The following is a 20,183-nucleotide window of genomic DNA, read 5'->3' on the forward strand; positions in this document are numbered from 1 at the left end:
TAGTCTTTAGATGTGTTATTTTTGTTCAATCTCATCATCCGTTAGATCCCAAAGTTCTTAAATGTATCTTTATTGGATATTTTTCTAATAAAAAAAGGTACAAATGTTATCATTTTCGGAATTGTCACGTCTTTATCACCCTGGATGTCACCTTTCATTAAACATAATCCTTTTATGTCAGTCCACCACTTTAGGAAGAGAAAGTGCTTGAAGTGGATAAACTCTCCTTATCACTACCATGTTTGTCTTTACAAGATGTCCAAAATCTGAACAATAAAACTACCACTTCGACTCTCCCTAAATATATCAACGAAAAAGAGGTAAATATTATTAAAGACTTAGCCATTATATGGAGAAAAAAATTATTGATATTCATTGAACTTAAGAAAAAATATTGTAATCGAAGAAAATATCTATAAAACCTTTTCAATTAGAAAAAATATATATAGAATCTTCCTTATTAAAAAAAACATATGCATGATCTTCTAGATTATCTGTTTCTTTATTTCCCTTCTCTAAAAAATTAAATTGCTACAAATAGAGATAATTATCATGAATGAAAAATAATAAAATCATTCTCTTAAAATAAAATGAAAAATTAAAATTACTTAAACGTACATGTATATCATTCTTTCCATCTATACTAAAATATGTTTTTATTCATCATGTTTCATAAAAAAAATAAAAAGGAAGCCAGTTCTAAAACTGAACCGTTTCAAAACAGTTGTTCACTTTGGTGTGTTTAAACAAAGGAATGTAGTGTGGGATGCATGTTTATCTGTTTCCTTCTCACTTTCAAAATCTTTAATGATAATTATTTGTTGTTTCAAACAAAAATCTTACAAGAATTCATTAAATAACAGTGTAACAGTTAAAAAAAATATGCTGGTAAATCTAATTCGGCGGCTCAGATGGAAACAATACATCGAAGAGGTAATATATTTAATCCATTAACACAATGATCCTGAAAATAATTGATAAGTATAAAGAAGAAATGCCTATATAGATCCCCAAGGGGATATAGTTTTCTCATATCCTGGCTCCTTACTATAAAAAGTTAAGGATTCCTGTTTCAGAAAGACTGATCCAGTCATGCTTAGATGTCAGAGAGGATATAGTCTTTTTCTTTTTTTTTTTCTAAACCAAAGTTGTCCAGAAAAAGTAGACATCATCTCATGCATCTAGTTTCCCACCAATCTGTTCAAAATCTGGATAAACATGGGAGAAGCCACAGTAATGCAATCCAGGATTTAAATGTCAGACACTGAGCTCGGTCACCATATTTTATTTTTGATCCAGAAAAGTACGAAGACAACTCCAAAAACAATAGCAACAGGGGCCCACTTCCGAATCAGAGCCTACAGTAAATATTTTATTTTAAATTATTTATCCACGATACAGAATATAACTAGAATCCAAACATAAGCACAAGAAGCTTCAAAGCTAATCATTACTTCATAAAAACCATCAACTTATTCTCGATACTAGAAGGCCAACATTTTGCATTAAAGAACTTATTCTCGAGACTAGAAGGACAACATTTTGCAATAAAGAACGCATGCAAATATTGCAAAACATCATTGGGATTTTAGAGAAATGGTAAAACTGTTCTAGGGTGTCCATCTACATTTGATATTGATTCGAATCATAACCCAAATACAGTGATATAGGGATATCTCTAACTTGCATTTCAAAACCCCAAGAAACGCGTTATACTAACCTATACAGATTCTGCAGCTGTTCATGAAGTTAAAAAAAATAAATCCATCAAATGATCCAATATAATTCTCTGTTTGACAACCAAATGTTACAAAATAACCACAGGTTACACAAATTAAAACCAGCTCTTAAAAAACTTAGATTTCAAAGTGAATAAAAGTGAAACATTCAAAAAAAAAAAAAAAAAACACAAACACCGGCATACAGCCCCAACACATAGAACAATGTTACTCTGTTTTCCAGTTAATGAAAATATTTATACAAAAAAGTAAATGAAGTGCGTTTCACGATTCCAATCTGCGCCATTATATTTTAGTAAAAGCCAATAGAAAATGTCTTAATTCTAATATTGTAAGCTTCTTCTATCTAAATTATAGAAGCAGTTCCTAGAACAAAACAAATTTTCAATAACAGTAATATATCTCAGAGGTCAAAACCATATTCACATGGTAAAATATAATCATGAAGGAAAACTGAAAATGACTAACCTGCCTATTTAAATCTCTAGCCTTATCCGCATATATGCGTGATTCTGATGATAAGCGACTAGACATTTGGCTGACCTCTGCAAATTAGAATTTAAAATCAAATGTAGAACATAAATTCCATACTTCACAAGTAAAACCATAAAATAAACCAAAACATAAATACAAAAAAGAAACCGTATTAAAAATGGAAATAAAGATCATCTATCAGAATAATAGAGATGGAAGTGTGGACATTGGTACATCATCTTTATCTCTTTCCAAGTCAATCTGATGTAAACCTTAACCAAGTTTACTACTAATCCTAAGACCCATAGTTATCAATCTCGGATAGTTTTTACATAGCCTGCCAATTCTGAAAACCCTAGAGTAGGACAGCAGCAAGGGCTACAATAAAACTTCACAATATAAAACTTTAAAGTATAAGTTTGTGAGTCTTTACTCAACCTGGTCATTTATACCCCAATTCAAGACTTCACATTCACACTTGCACTTTAGCAAAGTTTCAGACACTATTATGTTTCTGAAGCAAATGCATTAAAAAATGAGAGAAGTCACAATTTGTTTTTCAGGAGTAAAATATGTTTTGGAACCCAATACAATTGTAGCACCACTATAGCTCAGTACCAAACAAGATGGCACTACAGAAAGCTGTTTTGCTATTTGAATCCCATAACAATCAAGAACCATTCCACTCTGCTACTATGCCAAAGCACACTAATGACATCTGCTTTTAAGATGACGTTTATGAATGCACTTAGAATAAGTGCTAATTCCACCAACTTAAAATTTGGATTTGTATTGAAGCCAAGCTCACAAAAACCAACTTATAAAGTGAGAATTGATCACATTAATAGATTGTATTTTATTCATATCTCTAGTTGATGTGAGACCTTTAATAATGTCGATCACTCTAATATCAAGGGGGAAAAGGTACCATTTTAGAGCTCCAAAGCATGTTTTATCTCTTTCAATAAATAAATGAATTTATTAAGAAAATCAGGAAAAGCCAACTACAATGGATGCATACATAATAGACACCTCAGTTTCTATATTATACCCAAATCAATGAAGCTCATTCCTGCAAATTTAGTGTTGCATTCCAAGCAATCAGCAGACAAAAATGATAAAACTAAAATTATTCAGATATTCCAAAAATCTTACGGTCCAACTGTTCACCAACACCAAGAACTTCCTGCACATTACGAGTCATTATCTGGTGGACTTCATATAGTTCATCATTCAGTTTAGCAATATTGCGCTGAGTATGGGTATCCTGGTAAAGTTTCTTTGTCTTCTGCATAAATGTATCTTTTAAACAATTAAAAGGAAAAGAAAAAAAGGTAGATTAAGAGCCAGTAGAAAAGAACAAAAATGCTAAAAATGATAATGACGGATAGAAAGTGATATCTACCAAATTTAATGAAGGCATAAGGTCGGGCAGCAGTTTCAATTTGTGACCCATTAACGCGCTCAAACTCATTCCTGAGCTCTTCAAGATACTGAAAGGCTAGTTTCTTAGGGTATGCTCGGTCACACATTGTCAAGTAACAGACCCGTCCTTCTATAATATAACTAATGTTCTGTCAAGGTCATTTTAGGCTGTGAAACTCTTTCAAATAAAGTTAAAGCATGTAATTTAAAAGTGCAACTAACATAAAATATGATAAATCTCAGGAACAGTTTAAGACAAGGAAATAACTAATGATCTAGATAAGGAAGCATGGTTGTGGATTGACAAGATAGTATACCAAGTTTCACATGCATATAATATATACAAGAACCATCTGAATCATAATTCAAGAGAAGGGAAATATGTGCCAAAACACAAAACACAGACCTTACTAATGTCCAAAACCCAGAGATTTACTGATACAGCAATAAAAATAAGCACATGAACAACTAAAGTAACATACAAGCATCTTGTGTCTAGCAATGAGATATCTTCCTTTAACTGGAAGAAAACAGCACACAAACAATATCAAAATATAGACATCTCAACAATTTTAATAATTAAAGATCACTCATTAACTGAAAATAATCTCTAAATCGTGACATTAAACAAACTTAAATTAAAAAACATAAATAATACACCATAAGATCCAAATATAATAAGGTAGTCTAAAATTATAAAGACAATGAGGAAGAGATCATAGAATTAGTGAGAGAAGGCAAAGAAGAGACTGAGGTTGAACCAGCAGGATGTTCACATGTTTGCACTATGTACAGCCAACGGGGGTGGCAGCAGCATGTAGGTGAGACAGTTGCAGTTGAAAGTGGCAGGAGAAGTTTAAAGATGAAGTAAGAATGGCAAAGTCCAATGGTAGATGACAAATGAAGAGAAAAGGGTAGTTAGCGATTTTAAAAACTGGGTCAAAGGGATTTGACATGGAAATCTGGGTTCACTCTGCCTCGGTAGGGATTGATAATCCCACACGTTTATGATGAAGATCACAATCCCACCCGGACCTGCATGTTGATGATCCCATGAACAATTCCACATGCAAAGGACCCCCTAAACTCATAGGATACTAACAATCCTTTGATTTAACTAAATATTTTAATAACAGATTATTACACACAGTTGTACTTCCTGAATAGTGACCTGAAGAGGCCGACCCACAAAATACTTTAGTGGATAACAAGATGGCTGGAAACTCAACTATAGCACCATGGGTGGGCTAGAAACACGACTGGGAGCTCTGGGTCAGATGGTTTGGTTCAAAGAGATAAGGGAGCACGACCAATAGCATTGAAAAGGAGTGAAAGTGGGAGAATTGTGACGTAACAGGGTTCATCAAGGCAACCTATAACGACATGCTCTGTAGCACTGCTACAGTGGTTCTGTAGCACAAGATTGACCACTTAGATTATGCATTGTACAATACACTAAGTAGGATAATCAAGCAATTCTTATTTGACTACCACGTATATATTATGCAATAACTATGATTCCATAAGGATACTGAAAAACGTAAGGTCCAGTTTCAACTGACATCCTTGATGCTTCATAATGTCCTCTTGAGAGATTCTTAAACAAAGCCTTGACTTGTTGTTTGTAAAATTCCGCATCTTTAAGATCACGACCATCATCCAGTCCTTCAGCTAGCGGAAGACCATCAGTAACACGGGCAATCATAGTCAACTTCACCATGTTTCTTAGCTTCACAATCCTCCACTTACACTCTAAAACTTTGCAACCAACCCAAAATACACTGCAATAACAAAAAAAGAGACAGACAAATCGAAGTTAAACAGATTCAAGCAGATAAAAATCAAAATCACAAAAGAAAATTACATAAACAGTATTTACATTTCCATGATTAAATATTTCCATACTATATAAGTCACTATAAATTTATTAAATAATTAAAGAATAAAACCCTCATTCATACACTGCCACCAAGCATCCACAAAGGCCTGACACTACAGCATTAAACAAAGTTTGATCCGTCAACACAAATAACCAAATCAACCCAACTTTAAAATCCAACAATCTACTACTCTTTCTTCTCTCGAGAGAAACTCGCAGTTCCAAACATATTCTTCAAATTGCAAAACATTAAACAAAAAATGGCATAACTAACACGTCTTTAAAAAAAATGTAGAAACGCGTATAGTTCAACAATGAGGTGATTGCGGTCTAAACTAAACGAAATTCATGGGAAAGCCCATGCATGGCACACGATGTAGCAGCTCATATGACCAATTCAGCTAATACCTCGTTATTGCAATTAGGATTTACAAACTAGATCTGACAAATCGCAATAGAAAAACAATAAAACAAACGGCAAGTAAACCTCATATACGTCAACCAGATCCTGCACGCTTAGATCATCCAATTTATTCTTAGGCAGAAAACAACGACATTAGGTTTTTTGTTCTTATTTCAATTTCCGAAAGGAGAAGAAAAGTAACGAATAATCATTGATTGAAGTAAAAGGAAGGGACAATGGGAGAGAAACCTGAATGGCGATGAGAGGGTGGCCGGAGCTGCCGCGGAGAACGGCGGCGTGGATAGTCCAGCCGAGTCGATCGATGAACAGAGAGGATTGAAATTGGAATGAAATGAAAATGGTGTTAGAATTTTCGGCAAATGCCACGTCGTTTTAAATCAAAAGGAAAAGACAACAACACAGTTGGCCGTAATGAGCAGTTTAAATTCAATTTTAACTTTGAGTAAAATAAATAATTGAAGCTGTTGAGAATTTTTATAGTGATTTTTTAATTTTTTTTCTTTAAATATTTTAAAATTAAAAATATACCATTAAATTTTTTGGTTTGGATGGAATAACTTTTTGTTTTTATAATTGTAATACCTTAATTTAATTTTATAATGATTAATGTCCTTTCTATTAATATTTTAATAGGCATGACATTTTTAAATGGAATATTAAAATTTTGATCATAATAATGTCCTCTAAACTTTTATATCTAATGGTCATAAAGATTTTATAATTTTAGGAGTGTAACTGAAAGAGTTATAAAACTTATATTTTTATTTCTAATGAAAAAGATAAATATAAATATATATATATATATATATATATAAAATTTTACTAATTTACATAAAATATTTTATTAGTTAGTATATTTTAATAAAATGTATCAATTTTTAATGAATGAAATATTTTTTATATAAATAAATAAATACTTTGCAATAATATATTAACATACAAAAATTAACAAATCATATATATATATATATATATATATATATATATATATATATATAAACCAATGAAATATATTTAAATTTTAGAAGTATATTACAAATATATTTTTAATTTTAGAAAAACTTTAAGAATATATATTTATTAAGTGTAAAATATACAGGAGACCATCGTGAGAAGAAGAGATTAGAGAAAACATAAGAACCACAGAAGAAAATAATTACGTAGTAGATAATTATCCAAATTAAGTAAAAAATAACTAGTTTAATGAATCAGGCCTAACCAGTGATAAAATTTAATTTATAATTAGTTTGTCCAATTTAATTAATTATAATTATCAAATATTCTAATAATGTTTATGTCGGAGCTCCGACATCACCGTGTTTTCTTTTTCTTTTTCTTAATTTTATTATTTTGAATAAAATTTGTTCATATATTTATAGAAGTACTCTTATTTCATACATTTCCTTACCTAAATATTTTCTTGGAATATTTTAGAAAGTCATAATTATAATTTTCACAATAAGGGTTTTCTGTTAAGGAACCTAAGTTTTTTTCATAGTTTTTGTATTTTTTTCATTCTTAATCAATTAAAAGTGTTGCTCTATTATAATAATAAATTTATGGAAAAAAAATATTAAAAATAGTAAGTATAAAAAAATGAAGCTGCTTGGAATGAATAAAGTATCAAAATTTCCAGTAATTTTTACTCTTTCTTTTTCTTTTCTACTCTCTCACTTTTCATCCGACCTTCCAAACAAGATTTAGAGAAATAATTACACAAGCTAATACAAATTATTTAAATACTATTAATCATTTTCGTTGTTCTTTCAGGTTTATTTCATAACAAAATCTAGTTAAAAAAACTTTAAATTTAATTAAATTTTAGTTATTGTAATTTTATGTGTGTAAAAGTATTATCTTTGATATTATTCAACCATAAACTGAACTGAAGAATTCATGTGTAGCAAGGTGTTAGTGGGTGGGTCTGTCACATTGTAGGGCTGCTAAATTTTGTTGGCATTTGGTAACATCTCACTTTACCTTTCAACTAAGCACTCACAAAACTCTTATTTGGTTGCCAAACTTCAACAGTACATGAACAAAACTATGATGATTAGCTTGATGAGATAATATAAACTACTTTTTTTAGTCTAAGAAAACACAAGTTGAACAACCCTGGTTAACAACCAATGCATATGAGTCATTTCAAACTTAACTCCATAAAGTTATATCAGTTTCTGCTTATAAAATGCAATCTAAACATGTGTATCACATTACTAAGCAACATAGAGAAGTAAGGAACATGTTTCCATATTCTCAGTCAATATGCATGGCAAGAAACAACAACAGAGACTGAATCACGTTGGAGAAGCAGGACACATGCTTGATTTGTGAAGTATCAAGCTTGTGTCCTACTTTTCCAGCATGAATTCTTTTTCTCGGTAATGTTATACAAAACAATTTGTCAGCCACAAGGTAAGCTTTTCCACCTGCTATGTGTACATGTATTGAGATTCCAAAAGGAAACAACTTTTTCAGGAAATCATGTTACAACTAAACTTCATTTGAATAAGTCCAAATTCTCTGCTGAGTTTTTAATGTTGTCCTCTGCTAAACATTAAAAACACTGATATTGGTATTTTAAAACATCAAAATCAGTATGTATCAGTGTATTCTAAAGACAATAGAAAAGAACAATACAGAAAAACTCAGCTGAGAATCTAAATTTTATTTGAACGCCGTTCAAAGGCTGGTCTTTATTGTCATATCATATAACATTACATTTTGAAAAACTGTTGGCCAAGCTTCCATTATCCATGTCTGTCTCAACCACACTTGATAATTTAACTTATAAATAACTTTAAATAGAATATAAGCTTTAAAACGTATCATTATCCACTAATCAAGCTCGGTTTTCCAAAGCAAATGCAGCAGAATCAACATGTAGGAGCAAACAAGAATAAACTTTTTGCTTCAATCTGTCAACAGTTTCCAACAGCTCTTCATTTTCCATGTTTGAAGTGTTTCTCAGTTTCTCCAACCATTCATTTGCTTGCTTAAGGAGTGACAATGTGAGAGCTATATGATTGGCATGATTCATTTTCTTCCCTGCAGGGTCCTTACTCGTCTTTCCCCTCCTCTCTTGGGAGCTTATGGAAAACCAGACATCCAATGTTTTTTCCAAGTATTTCAAAAACCATGATTTTGTTTCAATCAAAAGGACTTCTCTCAGTTCATTTATCTCTTTTAGACCATTTACTGTGGCCCATTCTTGTTTCTCAGTGTCGGACAAATCTGGTGAGTATTTTGGAGACTTTGATGAAATTTTCCCAGGCACTAGAAATGATTTCTTGTCATTTTTGTCTGTTTCTGTAGGAGAAGAAGTTTTATATAAATGATGTAATTTATCTGTGTATGGAACTGTACTTGTACCATTTGACTGGTTGATGAGTTCTTGGAAGGAAAAAAACTTGTTCAGTGTGACATGAGGGTTCTCTGAGGCAGCTGAGCTGCAGATGTTGGCAAACATACTGAAAAGGAAAGAGAAGTAAATAACTGAAGAATCTAAATGGAAAAAATGTTATCCTTGTATTTGACACCATTTTTGAAAACTTAATCCAATGAAAAAGCTTTATACTTTAATCTCTACATAAAAATAGTTATTTACAAGTCAGTTTGAGTGTCTGCTAAAATAACATTTGTGGCAGATTTTGCTCGGTTACCAATTATTATTACTTTTGCTGAGATGACATTATGCCGTGTAGGTCCAAATGCTGGCAAAATCAAAGAAAGTTTTAACATCTTTAAATTTAGCAATATAGAAACAAATTTTAAAATTTCCCTAGTAACTAAACTTTGAGTGAATAATTTGACAATATAATACAAAATGAATAATGTACCTTAACAACTTGGCAAGGACTGCAGTAGCTGTAACTTCTTTCTGAGCTTCTACAGCAACCATGGAGGCTAGATGTTTCCTTCTGAGCAATTCCTAGTAAAATGTGGAAATTTGTATGATTGTCAACAAAAATTCATGTAATTGCTGAGATAACTTTGCTTTACTCAAAAAAGACACATGAGATGAAATTTGATCTAATCTGTTAAACACAATAATAATAATAATAATATGCAGGGTTATAAATACTTATGGTAGTGTTCTCTAAATAGTTTTGGAGTTTCACTTCAATAATATTTGGTGGAATCCTTTATTACATAGATTACTGAGATGAAACTCCAATTTGATTACAGAAACAAGATCAACAAATTGCATATATGTTTTATGGTAACATTGGTCATTCAAAGGACTGATAAAATTGTAATGTACCTTTCCAGGACTCAAAAGTTTGTCTGGCAGAGAGGACCATGGAATTGCCTCTGTGCTCCAGCTTTTATCTTCACTACTTGGCAAAATATTCAAGTTTGTAGTTTCCAATTTAGCAGAACTATGTTTGATAGATATGCGCTTAGAAGGTGACATGGCAGTCTCCTGGATGTTAGATTGAGCAACCCTCTGCCTTGGTGAAGATGTTTCAAGTAGTAGAGTACGAGTTGTATTCACTGAGAGTGTCTGTCATGCTAAAACTAATCATTCAATCTCTTAATTTTCATTATTACCTATTTAGCATAACTTTTTACTAGGTATTGGTGGTAACGTAGTTAAGATAAGGAACTTATTTGTCAATGAAAATGAAATTTGTCACTGTACAAACTTTGTGGTGTTCGAGGCTAACATTTGAACTAGAACTATGTAAACAATTCAAAATATTAGCTAGAAACGTCTTTGACATGTCAACAAAATTTAACGCAGTTAGATTTATAAGAATATATATATATATATATATATTCTTTTTTAAAGTTTTGGATCAAACTATCAAAGTTTGGAAGAAGGAAAAATTTCAAGAAATCTTGGGCATACTAACTCTATAGAAAGGCCAAATACTTAATCCATATATTCTTGAGCCTTAAAAAGTGCATATCAAAGATAAGAATTATACCTGACCTGTAATTTTTGCAGTTTTACTTTTGCAGATCCCACCTTCTTACTACAGTCTACATCATTCTGAAAATCATTTCCTTTTCTTTGTTCAATAGCATCATGCACATTCACGTTTGAGGTTGAACTTCTAACACCCCGCATGTACCTGGATGCAACAGCAGATTTTTCCTCTTTAATAACAATTTTCTGCCATGGACTTCTGCTTTCTTTGACAGAGTTCATGGATTTTGAACGACTAATTCTATGATGATTATCAGATTGCACTGGACCCTCTGATGGCTCTAACATTTGCATTAAATCCTTAGGATTTCCAATAAAAGGGTGCCGGCCAGGAACCGGTGTAACATCAAAAAGAATAGGAACTGGTGTTCCAGCTTCTATCCTATCCGCATAAAAAAATTGTCCAAGCTGCAACTTGTTGCTCAAGATAAGCTCGTTATCTTCCTTTGAGAGTGAAACATAAGTTGAATGAGAAGAGTCAGAGACTTTGAGGAAGAAACCTTGGTTAGGCCATAATTCAGACCCAGTTATTGCAGGCACAATGCTGACCACTTGGAGAAGGACTGATCTATATTCTCCATTAACTTTCACATTAGAATCCATACTCTGGAGAAGCTTCAGCAGAACACCAGGAATGAGGGATGCCATGCCTCTTCACTTTCTTCTGTTTTATGTATTATATTATTCAGGGGGTCAACAAATTTGCATGTCTGGTATTTTCAATGCAGGGAGCTGCACACCAAGTAAAATTAATACATTTTGGTAGATCCTTCCGTAATTCTGTACAAATGGACTTACTTTTTATGAGTCCTAACTCCTAAGCCTATTTAAGGTGTAAAATGCAAGCAATTTTTGAGTTTTCTAATCCCCTGACATGCCAAAATATTGTTGCAAAGATGTAGCTAACTGGAATAGTTAATCGTTTGATGTGATATCCAAAAAAGGAAGTTAAGCAGCAAGACTTGAATTTTCTTGATAGATAAAAAATAAGCCAAGAAACATTGGAAAAAGTTTAACATACAGATAATATATACAGCAGGGTGTTTGCATGTGAATTTGTATGTATGTGTTTGCATATGTGTATATATATATATATATATATATATATATATATATATATATATATATATATATATATATCATGTTACCTAATTCAGATTTGAAGCATGAAGTGACACGAGAAGTGTGTAACAGAAGAATCAAAGAGGGTTGTAAGAAATTCTGCAGACCAGAAAGGACAAACTGCAATAGTGGGCTTCCAAAAAAGAATGCTTCTGATTGCTTTTCCAGAGGATTAACCAAGATTATATAAATATCTTTTATTGAAGGCACGTTAGCATCATATTCTCTTGGCTTGAAAACTATGGAACAACAACACCCTTGAGCGTGGGAAGTATGAAGCACTTTTTGTGAGACATGAAATGATAAATCAGTTCCTTTACCAAAGAATTATGCCTGCTAACCCTGTTAGCAATTTAATGAATATTATAGAATACATGATGTTGGTGGGGCTCAATCTGGTCATATGTCGTTTTTAGTTAGAGCCAATGTAACCACTGAAAGATTTAAGGATACCCTCGTGCCCATTTATTGTGGCTGGTCTTACTTGAATCATTATTAGCCTCCTCCATATTGAGCATGCATTTGCATTTGCATATGCATAATCATTCTTTTGCCATAATCAAGAAAAAGTGCTATAGAAGTAAGTAAACAAAAATGTTTAAGTATTTCCTTATGAAATTTACATAATCAAGTGGCACATAATATGTATTTTTTGTTTATTTGAAAAAGAAGAAATCTGACCTAAAAGATAGAATCAAATGACTTTTGTTGTGTGATCCACACTTCAAAACAGCCCAAACCAGTTAAAGTGGTTCTTTCTTTTCTAGTTTTGACCAAATGATTTAGGCCAATGGGGGCATTCTTTCTAGTCACAATTGCTATATGTTGACAATAATGTTACAGGCTCATGAATATGATCAAGAAAAGGCATTGGCTTCTGTTTCAGCTCGAACTAGGCTAGCATACAAGCCATTTTGTGTTGAAGCCATGAGAGTGTCATGGCTCCCATACTCCACCACTTCCCCGTCTCTCATAACTGCGATCTTATCAGCTTCTCTGATCGTGGAAAGACGGTGAGCAACTATTATGGTTGTTGCATCTTTGGCAACATTTTTAAGGGCTTCTTGGATGTGCTTCTCTGATTCCAAGTCCAAGGCACTGCTTGCCTCATCAAGCAAAAGTACCCTTGATCTCTTCAAAATGGCCCTTGCAATAGCAATTCGTTGTTTCTGGCCACCTGATAACTGGACCCCACTTTCACCAACCTAGTTCAGAGAAAATGAAAAAATCAATCATATGTTTTGCTTATAGAAAAGGGTGCTGGGAAAAAAAATCATGTAAAAAAGTGATGCAGCATAAATTAGTATGAACTTGTGATGTAGAATCAAGCTACAAATACAATTCAACAAGTACATAATGAACAAAAACTAGAGTGAAAAGTGGTTTAGCATAACAAGATATAACCTAGATTAAGAGAAATATTAGAAATACATTTTCTTAGTATTGCTACACAGTTATTACCTGTGTCTCATAACCCTGAGGAAGGCCACTGATGAACTTGTGGATGTAAGCCTCCTTTGCAGCCTCTTCAATTTCAGACCATGAAGCATTTGGGTCCCCAAATGCAATATTCTCCCTTATGCTCCCAGCAAACAGTGCAGGTTCTTGACCCACCAAAGCCATTTGCCTCCTCAACCACTTTACATCGATCTCTCTCAAATCTGTCCCACTCATCATCACCTTTCCTTGGTCAGGATCATAGAACCTCTGAGTCAACCATATGACCGTTGACTTCCCTGATCCACTTGGTCCCACCAGAGCCACTGTGCTTCCACCTTTGACCTTTAAACAGAAGTCCCTCAACACAGTCACTTCTGGCCTAGATGGGTATGTAAAAGTCACCATCTTGAATTCTATGTTGAATGGCTTTGATCTGTCTACTTTCCTACCTTTTGTTCTATCATTGTCAATCAGTGGCCTGCGTTTTATGATATCTTGAACTGCAGGAATTGCCGTAGCCGCCGTAGAAGTATCTGGTGCCAAGCCAGCTAGTTGTCCCACAGAGAATGAGCTCAGAACAAGAATGAGAAAGATCTTAAACACGTCTCCAAGTTTTGCCTTGTCATGTTGTACAAGGTATGCGCCAAACCAAAGTGTTAAGGTGTATGCTCCATACATGGAACCTTGAAACAACCCAAACATAAGACCTTGAAGTTGTGATCTTCGTAATGATTTTCTTCTAGGTTCTGATAGGGCTCTATCAAAGGACTTAACTATCTGTTCCTGGGCAGAAAATGTGGTGACTGTCCTTATGTTCGACACTGCACCAGAAGCAAGGTTACTGGCTTTGCCATAAGAGTCGTTGTCCACACGCGGCCCAACGTTTATGATCAAGTTTATGTAGCTTGCACCAAGTGCAAAAGGAGTTACAGCAGCTGCCACAAGCGTTAGTCTCCAGTTGAAGGCAAAGGACACACCAAGGCCAACAGCAGCTGAACTCAACCCCATAAGAAGGACTGAGAATCTGTCACCGAGTACTGATCGAAAACTAACACAGTCGAGTGAGAGCCTTGATACCAACACTCCCGTAGAGTTTTCTTCAAAGTCAAACCACCCAGGTTCTTGTTTCAGTATGGATTGAAACAAGATGTATCTAACTCTTTGTGTCAGCTTTGATCCAGCCCAACCACACAGACCTTGTTGTCCTGTCATAGAAAGTATGCAACCAATTCCAAGGCCAACAAGGGTTAAACAAAGGTGTGCAACATCTCTTTTCATCTTATGAGTGTCATGGCCAAAATATACTTCCAAGGATATGCCTAAAACCAATGGGAAAAGGGACAGAATAGCACCAGCAAACATTCCCAGAATAAGTCCTGAAAATAGCATCACAAGCTCTGGCTTTTGCAGTTTCCATACTTGAGAAAGGCTGTATTTTTTTGCCTTTGTGTCTTGTTCATCATCTTCCATGTCTTCCTGTTTCTCCACCCCATGCATAGATATTAAGTCTTTAGACATAGGGATATCAACCACGTATCTTGATCGTGATAAAGCAGCAACAGATTTATCATAGATGGATACATCATTGGCTTTTTGTATGCCATTCTCTATAGCTAGAGGTTTTGAAATGGCTTCGGTAGCAAGCTTGACAAGGTTGTGGTATGCTCCTGGTTTTGACATAAGCTGTCGATGGTCACCAATCTCAATGACAGAACCATGTTCAAGAACCACAATGGTATGAGCATTCTTCACTGTTGCTATCCTGTGAGCAATCACAATGGTTGTTCGTCCAGCAGAAATCTTGTCAATTGCCCGTTGGACCGCAGACTCTGACTCAGCATCAAGAGCACTAGTAGGTTCATCTAGAAGAAGGATTTTAGGATCTTTCATCATTGCTCGAGCCAATGCAATTCTCTGCTTCTGACCTCCGGAGAGTTTTGTTCCCCTATCTCCCACCTGCAGAATATAGCACTTCCTATGTCACAGCTAATCATCATACCATAAATTCTTTAGAAATTTGTGTATGCAGTTTTGAATGCCACACACACACACACACAGTTACATAACAACTACTTTGCAAGCTAGTTTTGTTGAATACATATTACTGCAGAAAATGAGAAATATCATTGTCATTAGTTACAACACCTGAGTGTCATAGCTTAGTGGTAGGCTAGAGATGAAGCTGTGAGCATCAGCAGCAATGCAAGCAGCAATTGCCTCTTCCTTTGTGGCATCATCCTTCCCCATCATCACGTTTTCCAGAATAGATGTGGCAAAGAGGATTGGCTCCTGACCAACCATCCCAATCTGATCACGTAGCCACTTTACTTGCAATGTCCTCAAATCATGACCATCCAAGGTAATAATCCCTACAAAGATATTGAAACCCAACAAAGTTAGGAGTATGAATAACTTCCTTAGCTTTCAAAAGATCTTTTGCAAATAATCATATAGCTAGCTACTTTTACCTTCAGTAGGATCATAAAACCTCTCTATGAGAGCAAAGATAGTGGACTTTCCCCCACCACTGGCACCAACTAATGCCACAGTTTTTGAAGATGGTATTATCAAACTAAGGGAATGAAGTATCAGAGAATCAGGACGTGATGGATATGCAAAACTAACACTTTTTAACTCAACCCTTCCACGAACACCAGAAAGCTTCCTACCCTCAGGGCTATAGGGATCAATCTCAGGGATTCTCTCTATAACATAGAATACACGGCTTGCTGCAACAGTCCCTTGAGCAAACTGTGCAAAATATGAAAGTGCCAGTGCCAATCCTCTGTCAATGAAAGAAATAACTTTCACTTCTATATATAAAACTTTTTACAACATCAATCAATCAGAAACTATAATTAGTATAATGCTTAAGATGGTTACTACTGTAAAAATCAATAAACTTATCATTGTGATTTGTAATTGGATAACAGTATAAACAATTTGCTGATAAACTCTCGCTAAACAAAGAAAGTCCAAGTAGTCCTTAACAAAATGCTTGAAGAATAATTTCCTTGTATGAAAAACATGGTTGAATATTATGGTTTTCCAAATCAAGTATGTTTTAATAAGTTAAAGAGAGAAGAAGGCACACCTTCCTCCAACATTGACACCAAAGAAACAAGCAATAGCTGAACCTCCATCAAGTTCATTCTTGGCAATTAATACAGAGCCATACCAGAATGCCAGTGCCCATGTTGAATAGGTTATCAAGTAGATCACACCCATGCCTATACCTTTAGCAAAACCAACTTTTGCCCCAATTGGAGCTGATTGCTGCAGTAGTTCATCATATTTTCCAGCTAATTGGCTTTCTGCAACAAATGAAAAAACTGTCCTAATTGAGCTTATGGCTTGCTCCGCAACGCTACCAGCTTTCCTATAAGAAGCCTTCAGAACAAACAGTTAATAAACTTCAAATTCAAATTCAAGAACTAATAATGTATTTAACTCATTCAATAAAAACTGAAGTTTCTAATTTATTTTTTATCTTACTTCTTCTTTTGCTGTTAGGCCTCCATAAAGTGCTTTGTAAGCCATGCCACAAAACATTGTCAATGGAGTGACTGAGAATACCACAAGAGAGACTTTCCATGATCTTTTAAACCCAACTGTGTATCCACATATGAATGTAAATATATGATGAATGAAGTGTGCCATCTGCAGTGTCAGAAACAAAAATTAAATCAAAATGCATGCAAGGATCAATCTCAACCAAATTTGGAGCATACAACTTGTTATCATTCTCTGCTAATGTATGAAACATATTGTATTAACAACTTTAACTCAAACATTAAAGTCAATTATTCATAAGATATTACAACAACATTCCACAATTTCTTTGCTAATTCATAGTAAACAGTAGTTTTATGCATTTCAATAAAAAAAAAAAAAAAGTCATTTATAATTTTTTAATCAATTTCATACCATAATGTTGGCATTTGCTTAAATTAATAGGTTATGCCTAGACTTTTAAAATTGATAAAAAAAAAAAAAGTGCCCCCTTAGCCTACAAATTATAGGAACCTGTTTAGAAAATGCAATTTGTAAAGTTTTATAATTAGTTTCCAAAAATTTAGAAAATTATTAATGGATTCCTAATGCTACTGGTAAAAGGAACTTATTTCCTTGAAATTATATATTGTTCCAGATGTAAACTTTTAAATTATATGAATTCGTAAAAAAGAAAAAAAAAATCAGGGCAATGTTAGGAACCTATATAATACAATTTAAAATTAGTTTCATTTAAAAATTCAATTTATATTAATATTATTGAATGTCCTATACATTGTGTAAAAAATTTTAAATTTCAGTAAAATTAAAAATAAACAATATAAAATGTTTAAATAAAAAATATCTCACTTAACATCTTTAATTATCCTGGTTTTATCCGAATATGTATATTCTGAATTTAATTCGCAGTCTACTATTTAAAAATAAAAAGTTTTATATCAAGATTTAAATACTTTAAGATTTATAATATAAATGAAACATGTATGTTTAAAAACATTTATCTATTAGAAGTTTAAAATACTTATTACAAATTATAATTACATAAAATTATTTAGTGTATGCAATGCGTACTAAAATATTAATATATATATATATATATATATATATATATACTCGCGCATAGTATAATTTATTTGTATGAAAAATTTGTATAAGAAGATTAAAGTAGGGATAATAATAATTTTACAACATTTTTTTTTAAAACATTTTAATATCATTTAGGTGTTATTTTCTAATTGATCCAAAATTAATTCAGAATTAATAGTAATAATCATAAACACTATGGACCAATCACAAAATAACACGTAAATAATATTAAAATGTTGTAAAAAAAATTTTTAAAATATCGGTGTAGATATAGCTGGCAAGTTGTTTGTGAGTAGAATAGGAGAAAGAAGAAAGAACCTTCTCTCCCATAACTTCTTGAATCTGTGCAACATCACTTGCAATTCCATGCATAATATCACCTGTGTTGATATCTGTATCAAAGAAAGTAATATCCTGTCTAAGAACTGCTCTTAGATACTCACTTCTAATTCTCTGTGCAGATCTCTCCCCCACTAACCTCCAACATGTGATCTCTGCCAATTTCAGTCATCAACAAAAGTTATTGCAACACATCAAGATCATAACAAAGTACAACTTAAACATCACTCATGTCTTAATCTCCTTACGCAAATATGCTCCAACTACCACAACAGCAGCTAGCCCCGCCATAAACAGGCATATCTGAAAATCACAACAGGTCAAAGAAAATAAACTTCAACTCCACAGCACTGTGCAAACACAAACATCTGACCAAGAAAATGAGAAGGAAATAAACAAGGGAAGGTCTGTTGTTAACCTTTTCTACATCCTTCATCATCTGTTTTTTGTCCTTGTCTGCTTCTGAAATCTTGTTGATCAAGTCTCCAAAAAGATAAGAGTACCAAGGAAGTGATCCTCCATTTATGAGGGCCCCCAAACACCCCACAAACACAAGCATCCAATCCCACTTTGTTGAGTACCTAAACAAGCTGAACAATCCAACAGCCTTTGGAGGACTTGCATCTTCCTCATCCATGTCCTCCTCACCTTCTTCATCATATCCTGAATGCTTCTCAATGTCATGATGGCGATAAGTATAGCCCCCACCACTTCCACTTAGATGGCTACCATCATATGATGGTAGTCCGTGACCGACATAGCAACTCCCACCATAATCACCATGACCATGTTTAAGATATGGGGATTCAAGACCATGACCATTGACATTAGGTGAAATTACACGTTCTTCTGTTATGCTATAATCTATCATACTTAGCTCATCTTCTTCAGCCAATGGACTACTCTTACTTTTTCTACTACTCTGCTGGTGGATGAACCCCGATGTAGATAATCCATTATCAAAGTAACTCTGATCATTGTCCCTCGCAACATAGCTCTTAAGTTCAACTCTACCATAGCCAGAATGTTCATAAGAAGAAGAGCTTGCGATACCTCTGAACCCACTTGTTCTTGAAAGGTAGAAGTCATTGGCTGATCGTCGAAAAACTCGGCTGTGATCAGAAGGGGGGCTGGTTGCCCATGGAGTCAGAAGAGAACCATAGTTTGTGCTGTAATGGTGCCACCCTGTGGCCTCAAACTTCCATGAAACCTCTTCTTGCCATGAATGGTCATCGTCCGAAGCGAAGGGTGTGGTAGGAACTCGGTTGCGGCGAGCTGTTCTGGTTGTGGAAGTGGCATCGCTGTGAAAGCTGGATGGTATGAAAGAGCCAGACACACTGTGATAACTCGCCGGTGTTGGATAGTGGCGTCTCTGGTGGCTTGAGAAGGAGTCACCATCAAAGGAAAAAGAATCATCCATGGCTTGCAAGCAACTAGTTTTGAAGAGAAGAAGTAGTGGAAAGAAAGGAAAAAGGAATGAAATGGGGGGAAATAAAAACAGGAGTTCTACTTTCTGATTACAGGTCCATGGAGATTGGTACGATGTATCAGACAACTTAGATTGTTCCACCCATGTTTTCTAGCATAGTCAGACAATTGAACAAAACACCAAACAAGTATATAGAGAATGTGGTCTCGTTTATCTTTTTGTTTGGGAATGCTTTATACATTGATCCTTATGTGTTGTGCATGGACGGCATGTAAAGCTATGTAGCCGGCTGAGCATAGTTATGACTGGGTTTTTCCAAATTTTAGCCCTTGGACAATGATATCTTGACAACACTTTTTAATAACTTTTTTTATAAC

The 20,183-nt window shown here is 34.0% G+C and overlaps 3 protein-coding genes across 4 annotated transcripts; all 3 read right to left on the minus strand.

Annotated features, from left to right (window-relative positions):
• Window positions 1-912: 912 nt before the first annotated feature.
• Window positions 913-6,326, minus strand: LOC106774271 (25.3 kDa vesicle transport protein). Of its 2 annotated transcripts, none has more exons than XM_014661206.2 (6): window positions 6,170-6,326; window positions 5,171-5,419; window positions 3,619-3,779; window positions 3,369-3,515; window positions 2,208-2,284; window positions 913-1,358 (listed from the first exon to the last, which is right to left on the minus strand). In XM_014661206.2, exons 2-6 carry the CDS (start codon window positions 5,356-5,358, stop codon window positions 1,275-1,277), a joined length of 657 nt encoding a protein of 218 aa, XP_014516692.1. In that variant the 5' UTR covers window positions 5,359-5,419; window positions 6,170-6,326; the 3' UTR covers window positions 913-1,274. The 2 variants fall into 2 exon arrangements, with proteins under 2 accessions (XP_014516692.1, XP_022641766.1); XM_022786045.1 differs by lacking the exon at window positions 913-1,358 and adding an exon at window positions 1,417-1,737.
• A 2,087-nt stretch (window positions 6,327-8,413) lies between these two features.
• Window positions 8,414-12,558, minus strand: LOC106773862. Its single transcript, XM_014660620.2, has 5 exons — window positions 12,026-12,558; window positions 10,881-11,609; window positions 10,206-10,448; window positions 9,781-9,872; window positions 8,414-9,411 (listed from the first exon to the last, which is right to left on the minus strand). The coding sequence occupies exons 2-5, from the start codon at window positions 11,523-11,525 to the stop codon at window positions 8,784-8,786; spliced, it is 1,608 nt and encodes a 535-aa protein (XP_014516106.1). The 5' UTR covers window positions 11,526-11,609; window positions 12,026-12,558; the 3' UTR covers window positions 8,414-8,783.
• A 73-nt stretch (window positions 12,559-12,631) lies between these two features.
• On the minus strand, window positions 12,632-20,093 carry LOC106773101 (ABC transporter B family member 19). Its single transcript, XM_022786362.1, has 9 exons — window positions 18,796-20,093; window positions 18,626-18,680; window positions 18,357-18,532; window positions 16,935-17,099; window positions 16,534-16,829; window positions 15,908-16,224; window positions 15,585-15,808; window positions 13,461-15,395; window positions 12,632-13,204 (listed from the first exon to the last, which is right to left on the minus strand). The coding sequence occupies exons 1-9, from the start codon at window positions 19,795-19,797 to the stop codon at window positions 12,857-12,859; spliced, it is 4,518 nt and encodes a 1,505-aa protein (XP_022642083.1). The 5' UTR covers window positions 19,798-20,093; the 3' UTR covers window positions 12,632-12,856.
• Between the last annotated feature and the right edge of the window lie 90 nt (window positions 20,094-20,183).

The sequence above is a fragment of the Vigna radiata genome, chromosome 9 (assembly GCF_000741045.1).
Source record: "Vigna radiata var. radiata cultivar VC1973A chromosome 9, Vradiata_ver6, whole genome shotgun sequence".
In the NCBI taxonomy this organism is placed as follows: Eukaryota; Viridiplantae; Streptophyta; class Magnoliopsida; order Fabales; family Fabaceae; genus Vigna; species Vigna radiata.

Coding starts and splice junctions, on each gene's coding strand:
- LOC106774271 (XM_014661206.2), bottom strand. CDS start 5,358: ATGGTGAAGTTGACTATGATTGCCCGTGTTACTGATGGTCTTCCGCTA. Junction 2,285..3,368: donor TGTTGGTGAACAGTTGGACC/GTAAGATTTTTG, acceptor TCTAATTTGCAG/AGGTCAGCCAAATGTCTAGT. Junction 1,359..2,207: donor CTAGAGATTTAAATAGGCAG/GTTAGTCATTTT, acceptor TATTTACTGTAG/GCTCTGATTCGGAAGTGGGC.
- LOC106773101 (XM_022786362.1), bottom strand. CDS start 19,797: ATGGATGATTCTTTTTCCTTTGATGGTGACTCCTTCTCAAGCCACCAG. Junction 18,533..18,625: donor GGTAGTTGGAGCATATTTGC/GTAAGGAGATTA, acceptor TGAAATTGGCAG/AGATCACATGTTGGAGGTTA. Junction 15,396..15,584: donor CACTAAGCTATGACACTCAG/GTGTTGTAACTA, acceptor TATATTCTGCAG/GTGGGAGATAGGGGAACAAA.
- LOC106773862 (XM_014660620.2), bottom strand. CDS start 11,525: ATGGCATCCCTCATTCCTGGTGTTCTGCTGAAGCTTCTCCAGAGTATG. Junction 10,449..10,880: donor TAAAACTGCAAAAATTACAG/GTCAGGTATAAT, acceptor TTAGCATGACAG/ACACTCTCAGTGAATACAAC. Junction 9,873..10,205: donor AACTTTTGAGTCCTGGAAAG/GTACATTACAAT, acceptor ACATTTTACTAG/GAATTGCTCAGAAGGAAACA.